The sequence below is a fragment of the Chiloscyllium punctatum genome, chromosome 12 (assembly GCF_047496795.1).
Source record: "Chiloscyllium punctatum isolate Juve2018m chromosome 12, sChiPun1.3, whole genome shotgun sequence".
NCBI lineage: Eukaryota > Metazoa > Chordata > Chondrichthyes > Orectolobiformes > Hemiscylliidae > Chiloscyllium > Chiloscyllium punctatum.
Window position 1 is genome coordinate 20,739,794 of NC_092750.1, and position 19,633 is coordinate 20,759,426.

A 19,633-nucleotide genomic window follows, 5' to 3' on the forward strand; every position below is an offset into this window, starting at 1 on the left:
TTCTGAAATTAATGTAAAATGCTTGCTGTACTGTAACAAAGTGGGAAAGAATAAGACATGTTGTAACTGAACAAATTTAATCTGATAGCAGAATAAATAATAATGTAGTTAATCTTCCTGGTCACATTAGATAAAGAGAAAATTAATCCTGAGACTACCAGGAATGTTACAATGTATGGTTTGAAGAGGGATGAATGGCAAAGTTGGAGAATGACTTGAGTAAAGATTTTATTCAATAATCTCTGTATAACAATGATTATTTTGTGCATTTACTATATTGTACAGATACCATATATTTAGTTTCTACATGTGTAAACTACTAAACTCAGCCAGTGAAGCTTATCAGCATGATTCATCTATTATTGGAAGTATTGTGAGATCAAATGACATTTGTTGCCAGGAGATGTGGAAGAGAGTGTGATTAAAGTTTACTCTATTATTATAGCAAAGCAAATGTTGCTCAGTCCCAATATTTCTGTAATACGAGCACGATAGGTTGAAAGGAAAGTATAGACTTAGGTTTTGTGAGATCCACACAAAAGACAGATGGTGCTTTAATCGATTATGTTTGTTTAGTCCTGGCAGCTTGAATTATGTCAGCTCTTTTACACTGGTACTCTCCTTCATGGCTGTTTTGCTACCATAGCTTTCTCTGAAATCTTCCTGCTACATCTCTCACTGTCACCTGTATCTACCACCATCGGTGTCCTTAGTCTGATTACCAGGTATGCTTCATATAAATTGGTTTACAAGTAGGAGACCTGATCCAGACTCTACATCATTTTGGTATGGCTAGATATACATTAACACAATTAATGGATTTCAGTGGAATTTCACTTGAACTGTCTGATTCCAGATAGTAATAGCCTCAGATGTTCGGACTTCAACAAATTTGTAAAAATCAATCCCACCTTTCCCCCACCCCGCCAAGGAGACAATGGTCTAGTGCTTTCTTGCTGGAGTGTTAATCCAGAGACTCTGCTAATGTTCTGGGGACCTGGGTTCAAATCCTGCTATGGCAGATGGTGGAATTTGAATTCAATAAACAACAAGACTGGAATTAAGAGTCTAATTATGAATCCGTTATCGATTGTTGGGAAAAATCCATTGGGTTCACTAATGCCCTTTAGGGAAGGGAAACTGCCATCCATACCTGGTCTGACCTATGTGTGACTCCAGACCCACAGCAATGTGGTTGATTCGCAATGGCCTTCTGGGCAATAAAATACTGGCATAGGCAGTGACACCTTCATCCCATGAATGAATTTAAAACAACACCCAATAGGCAATGTTCAGAATCCAGAGTGTTAGTTGTGGCTAAGTCCCTGGACACTTGCATCTCACTGAGAAGGATGTGTGCTCAGTTCCTACTCGAGTAATGTATGCTGTCATCTTAATGCAGTGCTGAGATATTGCGCCAGTGTTGGAAGTTTGAATGAGATGCAAATCAAGTCCTTACACATCAAGGTAAAATTTCCTATAGCCTATTTGGCAGTTTCTCCCTAAGCTAGCACAAAAATAGACTATCCAGTCAATTATATAATTGCTGTTTGTGAGAGCTTGATGTGCCCAACTTAATCATTTGAACCTGCAATGAAAAATACTGTGTATTTGGAAAGTACTGGATGGTGTCAAGCTTTTGGAGCGTTGGGGCTGCACTCATCCATGTAAGTGGGGAGTATTCCATCATACTCCTAACTTGTGCCTTGTAGATGGTGGACAGGCTTTGGGGAGCTAGGAATACTAGGAAACCTTCACAGTATTCCTAGCCTCTGACCTGCTTCTGTAGCCACTGCATTTATGTGGGGATTCCATTTATGTCTGATCAATGATAACTCCCAGGATGTTGACAGTGGGGGAATTCAGTGATGGTAAGGGACAGTGGTTAGACCTAAAACACTATTCTGAGGAATACCTGCAGAGATGGCCTGGAGCTGAGATGACCATCTTCCTATGTGTCAGGTATGACTCGAACCACTGGAGAGCTTCCCCCCAAAGCCCCCTGATTCCAATTTTGCTTGGGCTCAGTGACGTCACACATGGTTAAACGCAGTCTTGATGTCAAGGACTGTCACTCTCACCTCACCTCTGGAACTCAGCTCTTTTGTCCATGTTTGAACCAAGGTCGTATTAAGGTCAGGAGCTGAGTGGCTCTGGTGGAGCCCAAACTGAGCGTCACTGAGCAGGTTATTGCTGAGCAGGTGCTGCTTGATAGCACTGTTGATCACACCTACCATCACTTTAATGATGATCAAGAGTTGACTGATGGGGCGGTAATTGGCCCAGTTGGATTTGTCTTGCTTTTTATGTACAAAACAGCCATGTAGGAGAGTATCAGTGTAAAAGAGATGATATAAATTGGGCAATTTTCCACATTGTTGGGTAGATGTCAGTGTCTTAACTATACTAGAACAACTTGGTTAGGGGAGCAGCAAGTTCTGGAGCACAAGTCTTCAGTACTATTGCCAGAATGTTGCCAGGGGCCATAGCCTTTGAAGTATCCAGTGCCTCCAACCATTTCTTGATGTTATGTGGAGTGAATCAAATTGGTTGGTGATGTGGGGACCAGTGAGCAGGCCGAGATGGATCATCCACGTGGCACAACTGGCCGAAGATTGTTATGAAAGCTTCAGCATTATCTTTTGCACTGATGTGCCAGGCTCTTCCATCATTGAGGATGGGGATAATTGTGGAGCTTCCTCCTCCAGGGAGTTGTTTAATTATCCACCACCATTCACGACTGGATGTAGCAGGACTGCAGAGCTTAGATCTGATGCATTGGTTGTGGGATCACTTAGCTGTACCACTTGCTGCTTATGCTGCTTGGCATGCAAGTTGTCCTGCTTGGCGGCTTCACCAGATTGGCACTTCATTTTCAGGTATGCCTGGTGCTGCTCCTGGCATGCCCTCCAGGTAATAATGGTTAAATAGGAAATATGTCAGGCCATAAGGTTACAGATTATGCTGGAGTACAATTCTGCTGCTATTAATGGCTCATTGTGCCTCATTTGAATTGTGGGGAGAATCACCAGCCTCAGATGCAGAGTTGGGGTTCAACACCAGAGTTCATTGTACAAGGAAATACTAGAGCTCTGGGGAGAGAAAGACACCAACAGTACTGTGGTCAGCTGTCTTCTCTCAACCTGGAGCACATGTCAAAAGACTTTCATACGTTTTGTAATAATAGGTCAGTGATGATGTTATTGTCTTTGTTACATGGTTTGTTTATGGTAAACATTGCAGTATCATTAATAGTTTCAATGTAGTCATTGTCAATTCCAGCACAGCCTTTGTTAATTTCAGCACGGTCATTGTCAGTTTCAGTGCAGACATTGTCAGTTTCAGGGAAAACAGCCCAATCCTATTCAACCTCTCCCTGTAGCTCAAATCTTCCAACCCTGGCAACATCCTTGTAAATCTTTTCTGAACCCTTTCAAGTTTCACAACATATTTCCGATAGGCAGGAGACCAGAATTGCATGCAATATTCCTAACCAATGTCCTGTACAGCCACAACATGACCTCCCAACTCCTTTACTCAATACTCTGACCAATAAAGGAAAGCATACCAAACGCCTCCTTCACTATCCTATCTACCTGCGACTCCACTTTCAAGGAGCTATGAACCTGCACTCCAAGGTCTCTTTGCTCAGCAACAATCCCTAGGACCTTACCATTAAATGTATAAGTCTGCTAAGATTTGCTTTCCCAAAATGCAGCACTGCTCTTTATCTAAATTAAACTCCATCTGCCACATCTCAGCCCATTGACCCATTTGATCAAGATCCCATTGTAATCTGAGGTAACCTTCTTCGCTGTTCACTACACTCCAATTTTGGTGTCATCAGCAAACTTACTAACTATACCTCTTATGCTCACATCCAAATCATTTATATAAATGATGAAAAGCAGTGGACCCAGCACCGATCCTTGTGGCACTCCACTGGTCACAGGCCTCCAGTCTGAAAAACAACCCACCACCCTCTGTCTTCTACCTTTGAGCCAGTTCTGTATCCAAATGTGTAGTTCTCCCTGTATTCCATGAGATCAAACCTTACTCACCAGTCTGCCATGGGGAACTTGTCAAACGCCTTACTGAAGTCCGTATAGATCACATCTACCGCTCTGCCCTCATTAATCCTCTTTATTGCTTCTTCAAAAAAACTCAATCAAGTTTGTGAGACATGATTTCCCATGCATAAAGCCACATTAGGGAGAGTCAATCAGTTCTTGCCTTTCCAAATACATGCACATCCTGTTGGCGGGAATCCTGAGAGATTCCCTTCAACAACTTGCCCACCACCGATGTCAGGCTCACTGGTCTATGGTTCCCTGGCTTGTCCTTACTACCTTTCTTAAACAGTGGCACCACATTAGCCAACCTCCAGTCTTCTGGCACCTCAGTGGGTGGCACAGTGGTTAGCACTGCTGCCTCACAGTGCCAGAGACCCGGGTTCAATTCCCGCCTCAGGCGACTGACTGTGTGGAGTTTGCACGTTCTCCCCGTGTCAGCGTGGGTTTCTTCCAGGTGCTCTGGTTTCCTCCCACAGTCCAAAGATGTGCAGGTCAGTTAAATTGGCCACGCTAAATTGCCCGTAGTGTTAGGTAAGGGGTAAATATAGGGGTATGGGTGGGTTGCGCTTCGCCGGGGCGGTGTGGACTTGTTGGGCCGAAGGGCCTGTTTCCACACTGTAAGTAATCTAATCTCACCTGTGACTATCAATGATACAAATAACTCAGTAAGAGGCTCAGCAATCGCTTCCCACAGAGTTCAAGGGTACACCTGATCAGGTCCTGGGGACTTATCCACTTTTATGCATTTCAAGACATCCAGCACTTCCAGCACTTCCTCCTCTGTAATATGGACACTTTTCAAGATGTCACCATCTATTTCCCTACATTCTTTATCTTCCATGTTCTTTTGCACAGTAAATACTGATGCAAAATACTCATTTAGTATCTGTCCCATCTCTTGCGGCTCCACACAAAGGCTGCCTTGCTGATCTTGTGAGGGGTCCTATTCTCTCCCTAGTTACCCTTTTATCCTTCATGTATTTGTAAAAAAACCTTTGGATTCTCCTTAACTCTATTTGCCAAAGATATCTCATGTCCCCTTTTTGCCCTCCTGATTTCTCACAAGTATATTCCTACTTCCTTTATACTCTTAAGGATTCACTCGATCTATCCTGTCTATACCTGACATATGCTTCCTTCTTTTTCTTAACCAAACCCTCAATTTCTTTAGTCATCCAGCATTCCCTATACCTACCAGCTTTGCCTTTCACCCTGACAGGAATATACTTTTGCAGGACTCTCATTATCTCATTTCTGAAGGCTTCCCATTTTCCAGCCGTCCCTTTACCTGCGAACACTTGCCCCCAATCAGCTTTTGAAAGTTCTTGCCTAATACTGTCAAAATTGGCATCTTTCCAATTTAGAACTTCATCTTTTACATCTGGTCTGTCTTTATCCATCACTATTTTAAAACTAATAGAATTATGGTCACTGGCCCCAAAGTGCTCCCCCCATTGACACCACAGTCACCTGCCCTGCCTTATTTCCCAACAGTAGGTCAAGTTTTGCACCTTCTCTAGTGAGTACATCCACATACTGAATCAGAAAATTGTCTTGTACACACTTAACAAATTCCTCTCCATCTAAACCCTTAACACTATGGCAGTCCCAGACTATGTCTGGAAAGTTAAAATCCCCTACCATAGCCACCCTATTATTCTTACAAATAACTGAGATCTCCTTACAAATTTGTTTCTCAATTTCTCTCTGATGATTAGGGGGTCTATAATACAATCCCAATAAGGTGATCATCCTTTTCTGATTTCTCAATTTCATCCAAATAATTTCCCTGGATGGATTTCCAGGAATAAGCTCCCTCAGCACAGTGTAATGCTATCCCTTATCCTCTCTTGCCACACTTTCTATCCTTCCTGTAGCATTTGTATCCTGGAACATTAAGCTGCCAGTCCTGCCCATCCCTGAGCCATGTTTCTGTAATTGCTATGATATCCCAGTCCCATGTTCCTCACCATGCCCTGAGTTCATCTGCCTTCCCTGTTAGGCCTTTTGCATTGAACTAAATGCAGTTAGATTTATGTGTTCCTATCTTGTTCTCTGCTTGTTCCTGCCTGCCCTGACTGTTTGACTCGCTTCTGTTCTCAACTGTACCAGTCTCAGATTGATCTCTTTCCTCACTATCTCCCTGGGTCCCAACACTCCACATTACTAGTTTAAATCCTCCCGAGCACCTCTAGCAAATCTCCCTGCCAGGATATTAGTCCCCTTCCAATTTAGGTGCAATCCGTCCTTCTTGTACAGGTCACTTCTACCCCAAAAGAGATTCCAATTATCCAAAAATATGAATCCTTCTCCCTTACACAGCTCCTCAGCCATGCATTCATCTGCTCTATCCTCCTATCCCTGCCCTCACTACCTCGTAGCACGAGGAGTAATCCAGATATTACTACTCTCAAGGACCTCCTTTTTAAATTCCTGCCTAAACTCTCTGTAATCTCCCTTCAGAATCTCAACCTTTTCCCTTCCTACATCATTGGTACAAATGTGTACAATGAACTTCTGGTGGGCCGTGTCCCCCTTGAGAACATTCTGCATCCTCTGTGAGACATCCTTGATCCTGGTACCAGGGAAGCAACACACCATTCTGATTTCTTGCTGCTAGCCACAGAAATATCTGTCTGAACCTCAGACTAGAGAGTCCCCTAACACAATCGTACCCTTGGAACCTGATGTACCCCTCATTGCATTACAGCTAGTCTCGATACCAGAAACTTGGCTGCTCGTGCTACGTTCCCCTGAGAATCCAACACCCCCTACGTTTTCCAAAACAGCATACCTGTTTGAAATGGGGATAGCCAAAGAAGACTCCTGCGCTACCTGCCTACCTCTCTTACCTTTCCTGGAGTTAACCCATCTATGTGACTGTATCTGAGACTTTCCTCTCTTCCCAAAACTGCCATGCATCACAACCCCTTGGTCTTGTAAATTCATCATTGCCTCTAACTGCCTCTCCATCCGATCCATTCTTTCTGATAGGATTCGCAACCAATGGCATTTATTGCAGATATAACCCTCAGTAACCCATAAACTTTCCCGAAACTTCCACATCTGACAAGAAGAGCATATCACTCTACTTGAGGCCATTTTTGCTTCTTTCAACACTTCAGCGGACGGTGTATGCTACTCATGTGTATTCTCTCCCCCACCCTCCTTAAACTAATCAACTAGGTTTTGAGTGCATTGTGCTGGCACTCTCATGGCCCCAGGCAGTGTCTGTATTTGCTCTTTAGTCTCTCTCCATGTTGTGGTTCAGCGGCCATCTCGTGTGTCATGTGGCCAACTGATGGCTTAGTGGCCATCTTGTGTGTTTGTGTGCCTAGTGTCATCCTGCCCCGTGCCATCTCTCACTTTAAAGTCTGTCCCATTGAGCACAATGACAGTGCTACACAACACGATTGAGGTTATTCTCAATGTGAAGGCTGGAATACACTGCTGTACATGGTAATTTACAATAACTAACATTATTTTGCAATCTAAGCTTGAAAGTAGAGGTGACTTTGCCTTCTCCTTAACCAGTTTGACTTGAACCAAAATTCAATGTGGCATCAACCACATGATAAATGCCGGTGACAGTAATGGAATACACTATCCAGAATACCATAGCAGTCATGAAGATTGAGAAATGGACCTGAATATGCCTAGAAAGAGAACTTTAAAAAGAAACATATTTCCAGAAAATCAGCCATGCAGCTATAGGAATGGCCAGAAAAGACAGCTGCCACAAAGAAAATATTCCGGAACAGAAAAGAATCCATGCAGAGAATCCATCAGAAATAACTGGAGAGAAGTTTGCTTTTTAGACCTGGTAATAGGGAAACTAACGTTTAAAGATCTGTAAGGTGGTCAAAGCTCAACAGCAAGTCAGGGGATAAATCAAGATTAACTACACGTGAAAAGATGCTGATTACCAAACTCCCGAAGCAGTTTCACTCCGATAGAAGAAGATGGATTAAAAGAAAACAATTCCACCCAAAAACTAGGCTAAGTATCACAATTAAAGACTCCGAACAGTAATTGAATAAATAGTTTAGAAACTGTTCAATAACAATGTTAACAAGTTAAAACCATTTTTCAAAAACAGGCTTAAGTAAATCACTTGAAAAAAATGCAGAATGAGAGTCATTTATGAGAATTAGAAGTTTCAAAGCCTTACAGGGAAATTAATGAAATCTTTTTGTTTTTATATTTTATCTGTGAAAAGCAAGATTTATTCAGTAACTGCGAAGTTTTATTAACTTTAAGTCACTATTTTCAACACAAATATTAAATTTTAAAAACTGAAAAAGAGCACAAATTGGTTCACATGTTCTGGATCAGATAGATTTACAATTTACCCCCTTTTATCTCCATGGTGTTATGGGTCAGACTGGCTCTGGGCAGAGATTTCGTAAGAAGGATGAGATTAAGTAACACCATTTGTTGTCCTGGTTGAAATTATTAATTTAGCATGGATTAGGAACTGACTTTGTGTTTACCTAATTTGATTACTGCGCCATTTAACATCCAAACAATTAAATCTTTGTAATCACATAGTTGCTGTTGTTTCTCTCTTCTCAATTTGCTGAAACAAAGTTGCAGGGATAAGGAGAATGGGCAGGAAAGCAAGTGTGGATACGTTGATGTTATAGAGGGCTAGCACAGACACAATAGAACGAATGGCTTCCTTCTGTGCTCTAACTGTTCTATCGTTCTTTGAGTAACAAACAAATATATATTGGCAACAGCATTTCATATTGTGCTGCTATTTATAAAACAACTGTTTAATTCCTTTTATTTTCTCCTATGTCAAAATTATGTGTTGATTGCACATTAATGGTGCAATTCTCAGCTTTGCTGGCTGAATAAAATACTTGGAAGTAACAAGCAATATTAGGGTAAAGTTGAACACGTCAAAAATTACAGTCAACCACGAGTCAGCAGTTCCACCCTTCATGCCGAAGGCAAATTCCATAACATTGTCGAGAAAAGGCAGGAATATCCGATTTTTTTTTCTGATTACATATCTCTGATTTTCTGGTTCAAGTGTAGAAAGGCTTTATGACTGTTCTTGCAGTTTATCTAACAAACTTAGAGTTGAATATTTTCCCCAGTTGGAGAAAAGCACCTAATCCAACTATTTGAAATAATGAGGGACACAGGTTTAGGTGAAGTTTTCTGCATAACCTGTACTATAATTACAAAACTAATTATATTCATTGAGATTTGTTGCTTATTCCTGGCAACAGTGAAGAAATAGTGACATAATTCCAAGTCAGCTTGTTTTTGAGTTAGAGAGAACTTGCCGGTGTTGTTGTTCCATACATCTGCTGCCCTTACATTTCTTGGTAAGTGCTGTCAATAGACCCTTGGTGAATTGCTGAGTGTATGGTACAGATGGTACACACTGCAGCCACTTTACTAGTGGCAGAAGAAAATTTGTAGAAAGTGGAACATGATTCACTCATGAAAGGACTGATTTTGGCCATGTGGTATCCCCACAGAGCAGAAAGAGGCCATTCGGCCCGCTTACATCAAACCTGCACCAACCCTGCAAACAGCCTTCCAACCAGACCCAGTCCCCACCCCATTCCTGTAACCCAGCATTCCCCATGCTAACCTACCCAGCTTACACACTCTTGGACATTATGGGCAATTTCCCACAGCCAACCTACCTAACCTGCACATCTTTGAATCTTTTAACTATGGGAGGAAACCAGGTCACCTGGTGGAAATCCACACAGATACAGGGATCACCAGGAGGCAGGCATCTAAGATGGAATTAAATCCAGGTCCCTGGCACTGTGAGACAGCAATGCCACCAACTGAGCCACCGTGCCACCCCAGTTACTATTTGGAGACAAATGGAGAGTAGTCCATCATGATCGTGGCTTGGGCCTTCTAGATTGTGGATGGCTTTTGGAAGTGAGGAGAGAAATTAGCTCTGACTTGTTCTCTTAACCAAAGTAGCTCTACAATTAGCCCAGTTAGTTTCCAGGTCACTGAACAGTTCTAGCTTGTTGGAGATGATCATTGCCCAATACTTTTGTGGCATTATTGTCACTTGCCAATTATTACTCCAAGCCTGGATAGGAACTGATCTTAGTGCTTAATCAATGGACTTACAAATGGCTTTCAGACTTCACAGTCATGTTTGAATGTCCCCATTCTTGACTTTATGTTGGAGGGAAGGCCACTGTTAAAGCAGCTGAAGCTGGGGGACTAGCCTGAGGAACTCCTTCAATGACATCCTAGGACTGAGATGATTTGCCTCCAACAACCACAAACAGCTGCCTCGGTGCTAGTTATAACTAGAGTTCTCTCCCATTTGTCATCAACTTCACTTTTGCTGGGCTTATTGATGTCACACTTGGTCAAATGCTGTTTCAAAGTGAAGAGCAAACCCAACATCTGGAATTTAACTTTTTTTAAAAAATCCTGTTCAGGCCTCAAGACCTGAGGTCAGGAGTTCAGCAGCCCTGTCAGCTAGATCCCAACACTTTAGTTGCATTAGAACAACTAATCTACTAGATACAGGCCCCAGTCAATTCAACCATGTCTCAATATCACGCAGAATGAATTGAATTGGCTGAAATTTTATGCCACTTTCTTGGAGCATAATAATAACATCTTATCTGCTTCTTTTCCATTCCACAAATTACAGCTAGACATGTCTGTGCACAGTCAATGCACAAACATATATACTACCATTCAAGGAGAGCAAACAAACTGACTACCCTCAAAACAACCTCATTCATGTGCAGCCGAACTTATTCTGCTTTCCCTCAAGTTAAAGAAATTGTTACCTTTAAGACAAATTCTTAAATAATCATCCTTTGAGTCAGAATATTGGTAACTCTTCGCAAATGTTGAACCACTTAAATCCTTGTGTAACAAATGCTGCAGAATAATAGGGGAAAATACTCAGTGTACAAGTTCTGAGAAAAATAATAAGGGAAGGATAAACTGATAAATCGAGCAGATGGTATTTATCGTGCCCTTTGGTACAATCCATTGATGATCCACCATCGATGGGAGAGCTTTAACAAGCAGACAAACGTATGCGAAACATCCAAGCTAAAATCTTCAAAACTGATGGGTCTTTGCTGCTATCAGGACGCGATGCATGCATCCAGCAGAAATGGGAGAGAAAAAAAAAGACTTATCTATATCCCCTATCCCTGCAGCAATTTCATGAATTAAAAAATTCTGACTAACTTGAAGACACAATTAAATCATGCTGTGGAAAACTATTGAGGTTGTTTTGCCTCGTTCTCCCTAATCACCCGAGGGGTAATTTAAAAAAAAAATACGGAGTGTGTGGAATGTATTGCAAGGGGAAGTGGTAGATGCAGGTACAGTTGCAACATTTTAAAGACATTTAGGTAAGTTCATGAATAGGAAAGGTTTGGAAGGCTATGGGCCAAATGCAGGCAGGTGGGACAGGTTCAGTTTGGGAATATGGTTGGTGTGGACTAGTTTGGCCACAGGGTATATTTCCATGCTGTATGATTATGACTCTATGACCTAATTCCTGTGACTGAGGATGTCTTCCCAGAGAGACACCGCTTTAGAATTTCCAGAGCAACCTTTGACATGGTTTTTGTCACCAGACAAATCTAAGTGAAATGTCAAGAGTACCACCAGGAACTCTTCACAGTATTTAAGTCCTTTGTCTCAGTACCTGTAAATTTCTTTCATTGCAAAGTCACTTGTCTTTCTTTCCAGTGCTCAGCTTAAGGACAAAGTGCTGTGGACACTGGAAATCTGAAATAATCAGAGAATGCTAGAGAAATTCAATAGATCTGATAGCAAAACTCTGAAGAGCAGCCATACTGATCTCATACATTAATTCTCTTTCTCCGCAAATGCTGCCAAACTTGCTGACTTCCTCCAGCATTTTATGTTTGTATAGTGCACAGCTTACGACCTTCTTATGACTAGCTTAAAAAAAAACACAATCCTTATAATGATAATGAAAAAATAAATTGTGCTTTGAATACAAATGAGTTGTTATTCTGCTCACTACCTGACTTTCTTTTGTACATAAGATCCATTTCTCAATACATCAAGATCAGAAAGGAACAGGACAGTGCACTTTTTAAAAACTAAAACACAGATTAATTAGCAGCTATGTTGTGCTCAGCACATATCAGGTCATGGCTAAGAATGAAGCAACAGGAAACCTGGCTCATATTCAAATTGGTGTTTTGACACCAATATGAGGGGAAAGGGTTAGTGATGGGGTTCTTTTGAAGAAAAACAAAACTGGCTTTTGAAGCTAAGTGTCATTTCTAGTGGAATTCTTATTTTCCATCTTAAATAAAGCTCCAGGTTACAGCATGATCCAAAATTCCTTCATTTATACCGTCCAATGGATCCAAATGGCTCCTTTGATTCCTTAGCAGGCAGTAAATGGGTGCCAGTTAATCCAAATTCCAGTCTGACTCAAGACTGGGATGCAGACAGACTCTGACCTCACACCTTTAATGCACTGTCTGAGCTGAGATGTCACCTTTTGTTAGAAAGTGCGACTTAAAAGAAGTTCTGGGATTTACATACTAATGAACCAAAACTTGTAACCTGTGCTAAAAGATGAAAGACTTAACAACAATCGAGGTTTGTTACATGTCTCCTTTTATTTGCAGAACACTATAATCTTTTGTTATAAATTCTGTGTCTTATGGTCCTGCTTCACAAGCACCTGATGAAGGAGCGGTGCTCCTAAAGCTAGTGCTTCCAAATAATCCTGTCGAACCATAACCTGGCGTTGTGTGATTTTTAACTTTGTCCACCCCAGTCCAACACTGACTCCCCCACATCATGTTTGTGTTTGGCATTCTAACATTATTCACTCAAAAAGCCACAAAATAAAATGTCAGGAAGATGACGTGGTGATGGCGAGAGGTCTGGCTATTAAAACAAGAGGAACAGAATCAAACAGTGGTGTGACATAAGGAGAATGGTAAGACTTTGAATTTCCTCTTTGTCTCTTCACAAGATTGTATTCTGGAACTGCTCCCAAGGTCATTCAGCCCATTAAACCTGCACTGCCACTCAATAAGATCATGGCTGATTGAAGTGTTCTATGTCTTTTACTCACTTCATTCCTATAAAGCTGTACATCACTGGTAATCAATCTCTACCTTAAACCTACTCAAAGAGTGAACTGCCATAGCCTTCTGTGGTTGATAATTCCAAAGATTCACAACCCTCTGAGTTTTAAAAAAAAGGTTCTCATCCCTTAGGTCTTGGTTCCCCATCCTGGGGAAACACCTTACTTGGGATAGGCAGGGCAAATGCAGGTAAGTTTCGATGATATTCCCTCTTGTTCTTAAAAATTCTCCAGGATTACCAGTTTGCCCAATCCTCTTTGTTCACTGATACCCTGACAGTGATTGCCAACTGAATCTCCAATCTACTAACTGTGTGTGAGAAAAGCTTCAGGATTAAGTTTTGGATTCACTCTGAGTCAGAGCCGCATATAAAAATTGCACATTGCCACAGTGTCTTGCAATCTCAAGCTATGGATCGTGACAGTTGAGGCTCCAAATTTCTCACAATATGGCCACAGGAATTTCTCCTGCTCTTCTAACCTGCCATCAACACATACTGGAAGGATTGGCAAGTCACATTACTCAATGGGATTGGCTACATTGTGCACCTTTCTTCACTATCAAGGCCTAGAATGGAATTTGAACATAGGCATTCTTGGGGGTGGGGTGGGGGGTGGTGGTCTTTTTCTCCACCTGTTTCCCTTGTCTTGTTTCCACCTCTGAGTGAGGGACAGGTTCCTCCTTTAACTGCAACAAATGGGTGACAGTTTTTCAACTGTGGCCTTCACAAAATACTAATGCCTTGAATCCAGGCTGGTACACATGAGAATGTTCAGTACCACCAGCACACCTAAGTACAGCTGGCTTTTTAAGCCCTGTCCGTATTTATTCTTCAAAAGAGAAAAACTCACAATGTGACTCCGAGTTGAGACATAATCTTCAGTAGTAGCTTGCTCTCAGCCCTATGTTACCTTTGCAGACATACCAAATCTTAGATCCAGTCTATTTGAAGGGCTGTTAATTGAAGTCTCCTTTGAATGAATCGTCAAGACGTTCTGTTCATCCTTCTCGCACCAGTCAGCCAATCAAATTTACATCCACAAGCTATATCAGATCTCTTAAGAAACATATATTGAAATTAAAAATATCTGCAGTACTTCAGAATTTTGACCTGAGGTCAGGACATTGGAACAAGTGCTTTGAAATAAGTGGTGCTTAGCACCATGGTGTAAAGACAGCAACAACAGAAATTGCCGGAAAAACTCAGCAGGTCTGGCAGAAGCTATGGGGAGAAATCAGAATTAGCGTTTCAGATCCAGTGACCCTTCCTCAGAACCCCTCCATCAACATCAGCAAAAGGATGGAGTTAGCAATTGACTTCAGGAGGTGCCTGCATCAGTGGAGTTGAGGTGGAGATGCTCAAGAATGTCACGTTTCTGGAAAGGATGATCACCGATCTGTCCTGGTCCACTCACATCGACACGACGGTCAGGAAAGCACAACAATGTCTCTACTTCCTCAGGAGGCTTAGGAAATCCAGTATGTCCACAAACACTCATACCAGTTACTCCTCTCCATCTCCCTCTTCCATCCAGAACAGAAGGATTACATCTTTTCCCCCCAAATATATTAACCTCACATTGTGAAGCTGACTTCAAACAATAATTCACGTGAAAACTATTCACAGATCACAATTATTACATTGACACATGACTGAGCACCTTTACATTCGAAACACCAGTTCCTTGGGTTAAATTCTTAATAGACTCCAGTGTCTTCTTTCTGAATTTAATCCTTCTCAAAACAGCACATTTACACTGCTTGTGGTAGTTTGCTTCCAATGCACTTATTCCTGTTCTGTCTGCAGCGTGTCATTCATTACTGCCGCATTCCAGAAGCAGAAGGTTCAGACCAAAAAGAAAAATGAAGCAGGCCCAATTCTCCCAATTAACCAAAGGGCTCTATCATCCTGCTCTCACTTGTTACCGCTGAGACCTTTTAAAACAGGTCAGGCCCTATCCAAACTCAGTCGGAGCAGTCACTCTCCTCACAGCAGAGGAGGCCATGTCTCTGTAACTTTGTGAACTGCTCTATCTGATTTCGCAGCGTCTGCATTTTTTCAGACCGCAGGATTTTATGCACCAGAAACTTCGCGCCCAACTCCAGGCCGCATGGAAATTTGGGAGCAGATTGCAGGGCGTGCACCAGACTAGAGAAATCCTTCAGCATTCGGTACTTGGGGATCTTGGTAAATATTGCAGGAATGTTCTCTTTGTTGCACAGTCCATCAAAATAAATAATACTATAATCTTTAATCCCCCTGTTTTGCAAAATGTCATTGTAAACACAAGCCATCGAGGTATTGAAAAGGTCATGTAAGTCATTGTGGTTCATTTTGCTTCCTGAGTCCAGCATACTCCATTGGTCGTACATTTTTTGGTTTTTTTTTGACCAAATGATTATTATCTTTCCTCCCTCACGTTCCACAAGTTCCCTTTTGCTATAAAGCCAAGAGACGATACCAATCTCCGCTACCCTGCCAGTATCCCATAGATCCAGGATGATGTTACAGTGCAATTCAGTCTTCAGAACATCTGCAAAAGCACAGATCAGCTTCTTCTGGTCTTCAGAATCTGGGGAGTACATCATCAGGACAGTTCTACTCCAAAGTGGGGCTGAAAAGATAAAAGAACAGAGGGGATTTAGCATCATATTCATCCATTATAAAAAATATGACTATCGTGCCTGGAAATGAGTGATGTTCAATAATGGCTCCCCAGGCATCTGCTTTCATTCTGAACTTTGTTTTCTTATAGTTACGTTTCATGTGAGAGATTTGATATCAAATGCCGACAGACAGTAAAACAATCAGCACTCAGATGAATTTTGGTTCTTGTCAACATACACTGATTCCAGCGATGGCTGCTGGATTTTAATTGTAGCTGATGTTCCTTAGAGGAGCACAATATTTAATTCCCCTTCTTTTCCCAGAAACAGCCAATGGCTTGCATGGATGTGAGAGGAGTTTTGCTGCGCAGTTACAACCACTATTGCAGAAGGATACAAGAATGGGCAGGAATCAAAGGTGAGAAATTTATGTCAATTATGTAAGATGGTTGGGGATTGCTGACAGTATATCACTCTACACTGAAAGCTTTTGTATGGTAATGTTCTAGTGCACAGAAGTGACATCAATGAGACTTCTTGTCTGTGGCATCAATAGAATTGACAGCAAAACAATTTAATGTGTTATGACATCAAACAACCCCATCCTAAATGAGGATTTTGCTTTTTCCTTACACAGAAAGTTACAGTGTTTTGGAATGCACTCATTGAAAAGGATGGTAGACGCAGATACAGTAACAACTTCCAAAAAAAAAATTTAGATTCAGACTTGAAAATGAGAACTTAGCAGTGCCATGGGAAAGAGGCGAATTGGAGTGATTTGAATCATTCTTTTAATGAACCAGCATTGACATGATGGGCCTAATGTCCTCCCACTGTGCTGCATGACCGTTGTTATATTTTTATGTTACCTGATACAACTTTAGTTGCAAACTTCCAGACCATATAAACAAGCATTGGCATAACAGCTAACAATACCAAGGTACTCAAGAGCCCCAGCCCGAGCTGATTACGCGAGTCTGTAAAACAACAAGCAAAAACAAAGCGGACATTTCAGAAAACAAGTGGGAACAGAACATCTAATAGACTGCATGTAACTGGAATATTAATCCTTCCAGAAAGTCAAATATGCACTGTTTACATTTACAGGAACTCGAAGGCAGAATATAAAAGATGCTCAGAACATGTCAAATGTCCATTACAATGCTTTTAAAATGTGATGAAATAAACCACTGTACTTACACTGTGGACAAAGCAACTGCTTCCCAGAGAAGACCACATCAGAACGCCACACCTAGGAGGGGGACATTAAAAAGATGAAGGACTTTTGCATGAAACGTCGATTCTCCTGCTTCTCAGATGCTGCCTGACCTGCTGTGCTTTTCCAGACTACTCTAAACTTGACTCTAATCTCCAGCATCTGCAGTACCCACTTTCACCTGGCCGACATTAAAAAGATGTTGACCAACTTCTCTAATCTGCTTCTTATTCGACTAAGCTAATGAACAACTTTCTTCTGATCTCACTCCCATCTCTTGCCATTATTTTTAGTTTTTGAAGTTCATGGAGGATCCTTAAATATCCAAAATTGTACTCCAATTCAGCATGGTGAACTAGTCAAAGGGAAATGTATCTGGGTGGGTTGCTCTTCGGAGGGTCGGTGTGGACTTGTTGGGCTGAAGGGCCTGTTTCCACACTGTAAGTAATCTAATCTAGTCTTATTCAGGATTTCACCACGGCTTCTGCAAGGACAATTTATTGACTCTGTTGAGTCAAGTTCATGCATTATGAACGTCTCTTTACTAAGATTTTTTAAGCTGTTTGCTTCTCTCTCCTGGGATAGTGGGAAAGGCGTTGATGAAAGTGAAATAGAGAAACTTTTCATGTTTACCTTATTCACAAGTTGAATTGAATTGAATTGATTGTCACGTGTACCGAGGCACAGTGAAAAGCTTTGTCACTATTCAAGCCACTGTTCAAGAGCAGAATACAGACTTTACAGGGCTCCTGTGGTGCAGTGGTCGCTTCCCTACCTGCAGGTCAGGAGGCATGAGTTCAAGTCCCACTTGCTCCGGAGGTGTATCATAACATATCTGAACAGGCCAATTACAAACATCTACAGGAATTTTCCACACTCAAGCTGATATTTACAATAAAAATATTGAGAAATCTCCCCCTCCTTGAAGATAATCAATGAGTTACTTACCCTCACACAGAATTTGTGACTTTCTACAGACAAGACCATAAGGAGCTTCTGGGTGCTGAACTCAGTCTGAGAAGAAACATTCATTGAGATTACACAGGACATACAGCACAAACCGGCCATCTGGCCCAAGCAATCCCTGCCAACGTTTATGGTCCACTCAAATCTCTTTCCATCTTTCCTAAGCTAAATCCGTGATCATAACCATCTCTCTCATATACTGTGAACACGTACTCTACATTCCTACCACTCTTTGGATATTATTTCTTCTAAATTCCCTGTTGGATTTCTTGGAGGATCATCTTTTACTGATAATCCTTAATGGTCCTCTCCTCAATAGAAAACACTGTCTTGCAAAACCTTTCACTATTTTCCACCTTTCTTTTGGGTCACTCTTCAGCTTTCATTTCTCAATAGAGTGAGTAGACCCAGTCTGTCAATCCTTCCCTGAAGTGCATAACCATTTATTCTTGGAATCATCCTTATAAAATCTTCTCTGCATTGTCTACAGTGGCTCTTTTTTAAAAGCGGCTATGGTACCCAGACCTGAACATTGTACTCTATAGGTGGTCTAACTAAAGAGAGGTTTATCACAATGCTGCCATTTAAAAAAAAACTCCCTCTCTCTAGAAATAGAATTTTTGTCTAAAGTTTGCTCTTTTTAAAACCTTACACAAGTAAATTAGGGCGGCACGGTGGCTCAGTGGTTAGCACTGCTGCCTCACGGCACCAGGGTCTCAGGTTCGATTCCAGCCTTGGGAGAAGGTCTGTGTGGAGTTTGCACATTCTCCCAGTGTCTGCATGGGTTTCCTCCGGGTGCTCCGGTTTCCTCCCACAGTCCAAAGATGTGCAGGTCAGGTGAATTGGCCATGCTAAACTGCCCATAATCTTAGGTACATTAGTCAGAGGGAAATGGGACAGGGTGGATTGCTCTTCGGAGGGTCGGTGTGGACTTGTTGGGCCTTGTCTAATCTAAATAGAAACAAGTTAAAAACAGGTCAACAGAGAATGGGGCTCCTGCTGCCTGTCCGCTAAAAAAGACTTGATTAAATAACTGTGTTAACCTTCAACCCCTTTCATAATGAATCAGAGCTGGCAACCATAATGCAATGGGCAGAAAACATGAAACAGAACAATCACATTAATGGAGTAGAAACCTATCTAAGGTTGGAGTCAGGGAACATTTATGTGATAAAGTATACATCATTTTATCACCAAATCTGTACTTGATCCAACACCAGCAGGGGAAAATCAATACATCAACAATTCTGTTCATGCTGTGACTGCTAGGGGTGAATACACACATTTTCAGGAAATATTAGAAAAAAAGAAAGAGATCAGGACATTCTCGTACATAGATCTTTAAATGGTATCTGTGCAATGAAATCTCGAGACAGCAATATCAAAGAGAGTGTTGACTTGTACTTTCAAAACAACTGACGACAAATTTGAAGCATACTACACAGCCAGTTCTGCTGTAACATGGTAGTTCGTTCTCATGCCACCCTGTGTTATAAGAAAATTGCATAATAGCAGCACCCTTTAAACTAATCGGGCCGGATCCACATTATAATCAATACACTCTTTAGGAACAGTGTCCCCAACTTGTCAATCAAGTTAAAGTGAATTCACATTAATGAAACACACAATCGACCTGTATCTTGCCTCAGTTAGAATATTTT

At 41.5% G+C, this 19,633-nt stretch overlaps 1 protein-coding gene across 2 annotated transcripts in view; it reads right to left on the reverse strand.

Moving 5' to 3' along the window:
* Positions 1–12,687: 12,687 nt before the first annotated feature.
* LOC140483666 (interleukin-17 receptor E-like) overlaps positions 12,688–19,633 on the reverse strand; it is a 68,957-nt gene continuing 62,011 nt past the window's right edge. For both annotated transcript variants that reach the window (XM_072582025.1, XM_072582024.1), the window contains 4 exons: positions 17,955–18,020; positions 16,991–17,042; positions 16,660–16,767; positions 12,688–15,798 (listed from right to left, as the gene is read on the reverse strand). In XM_072582025.1, coding sequence (XP_072438126.1) covers positions 15,149–15,798; positions 16,660–16,767; positions 16,991–17,042; positions 17,955–18,020 — 876 coding nt within the window. In that variant the 3' untranslated portion in view covers positions 12,688–15,148. The remainder of the gene's footprint in view (positions 15,799–16,659; positions 16,768–16,990; positions 17,043–17,954; positions 18,021–19,633) is intronic.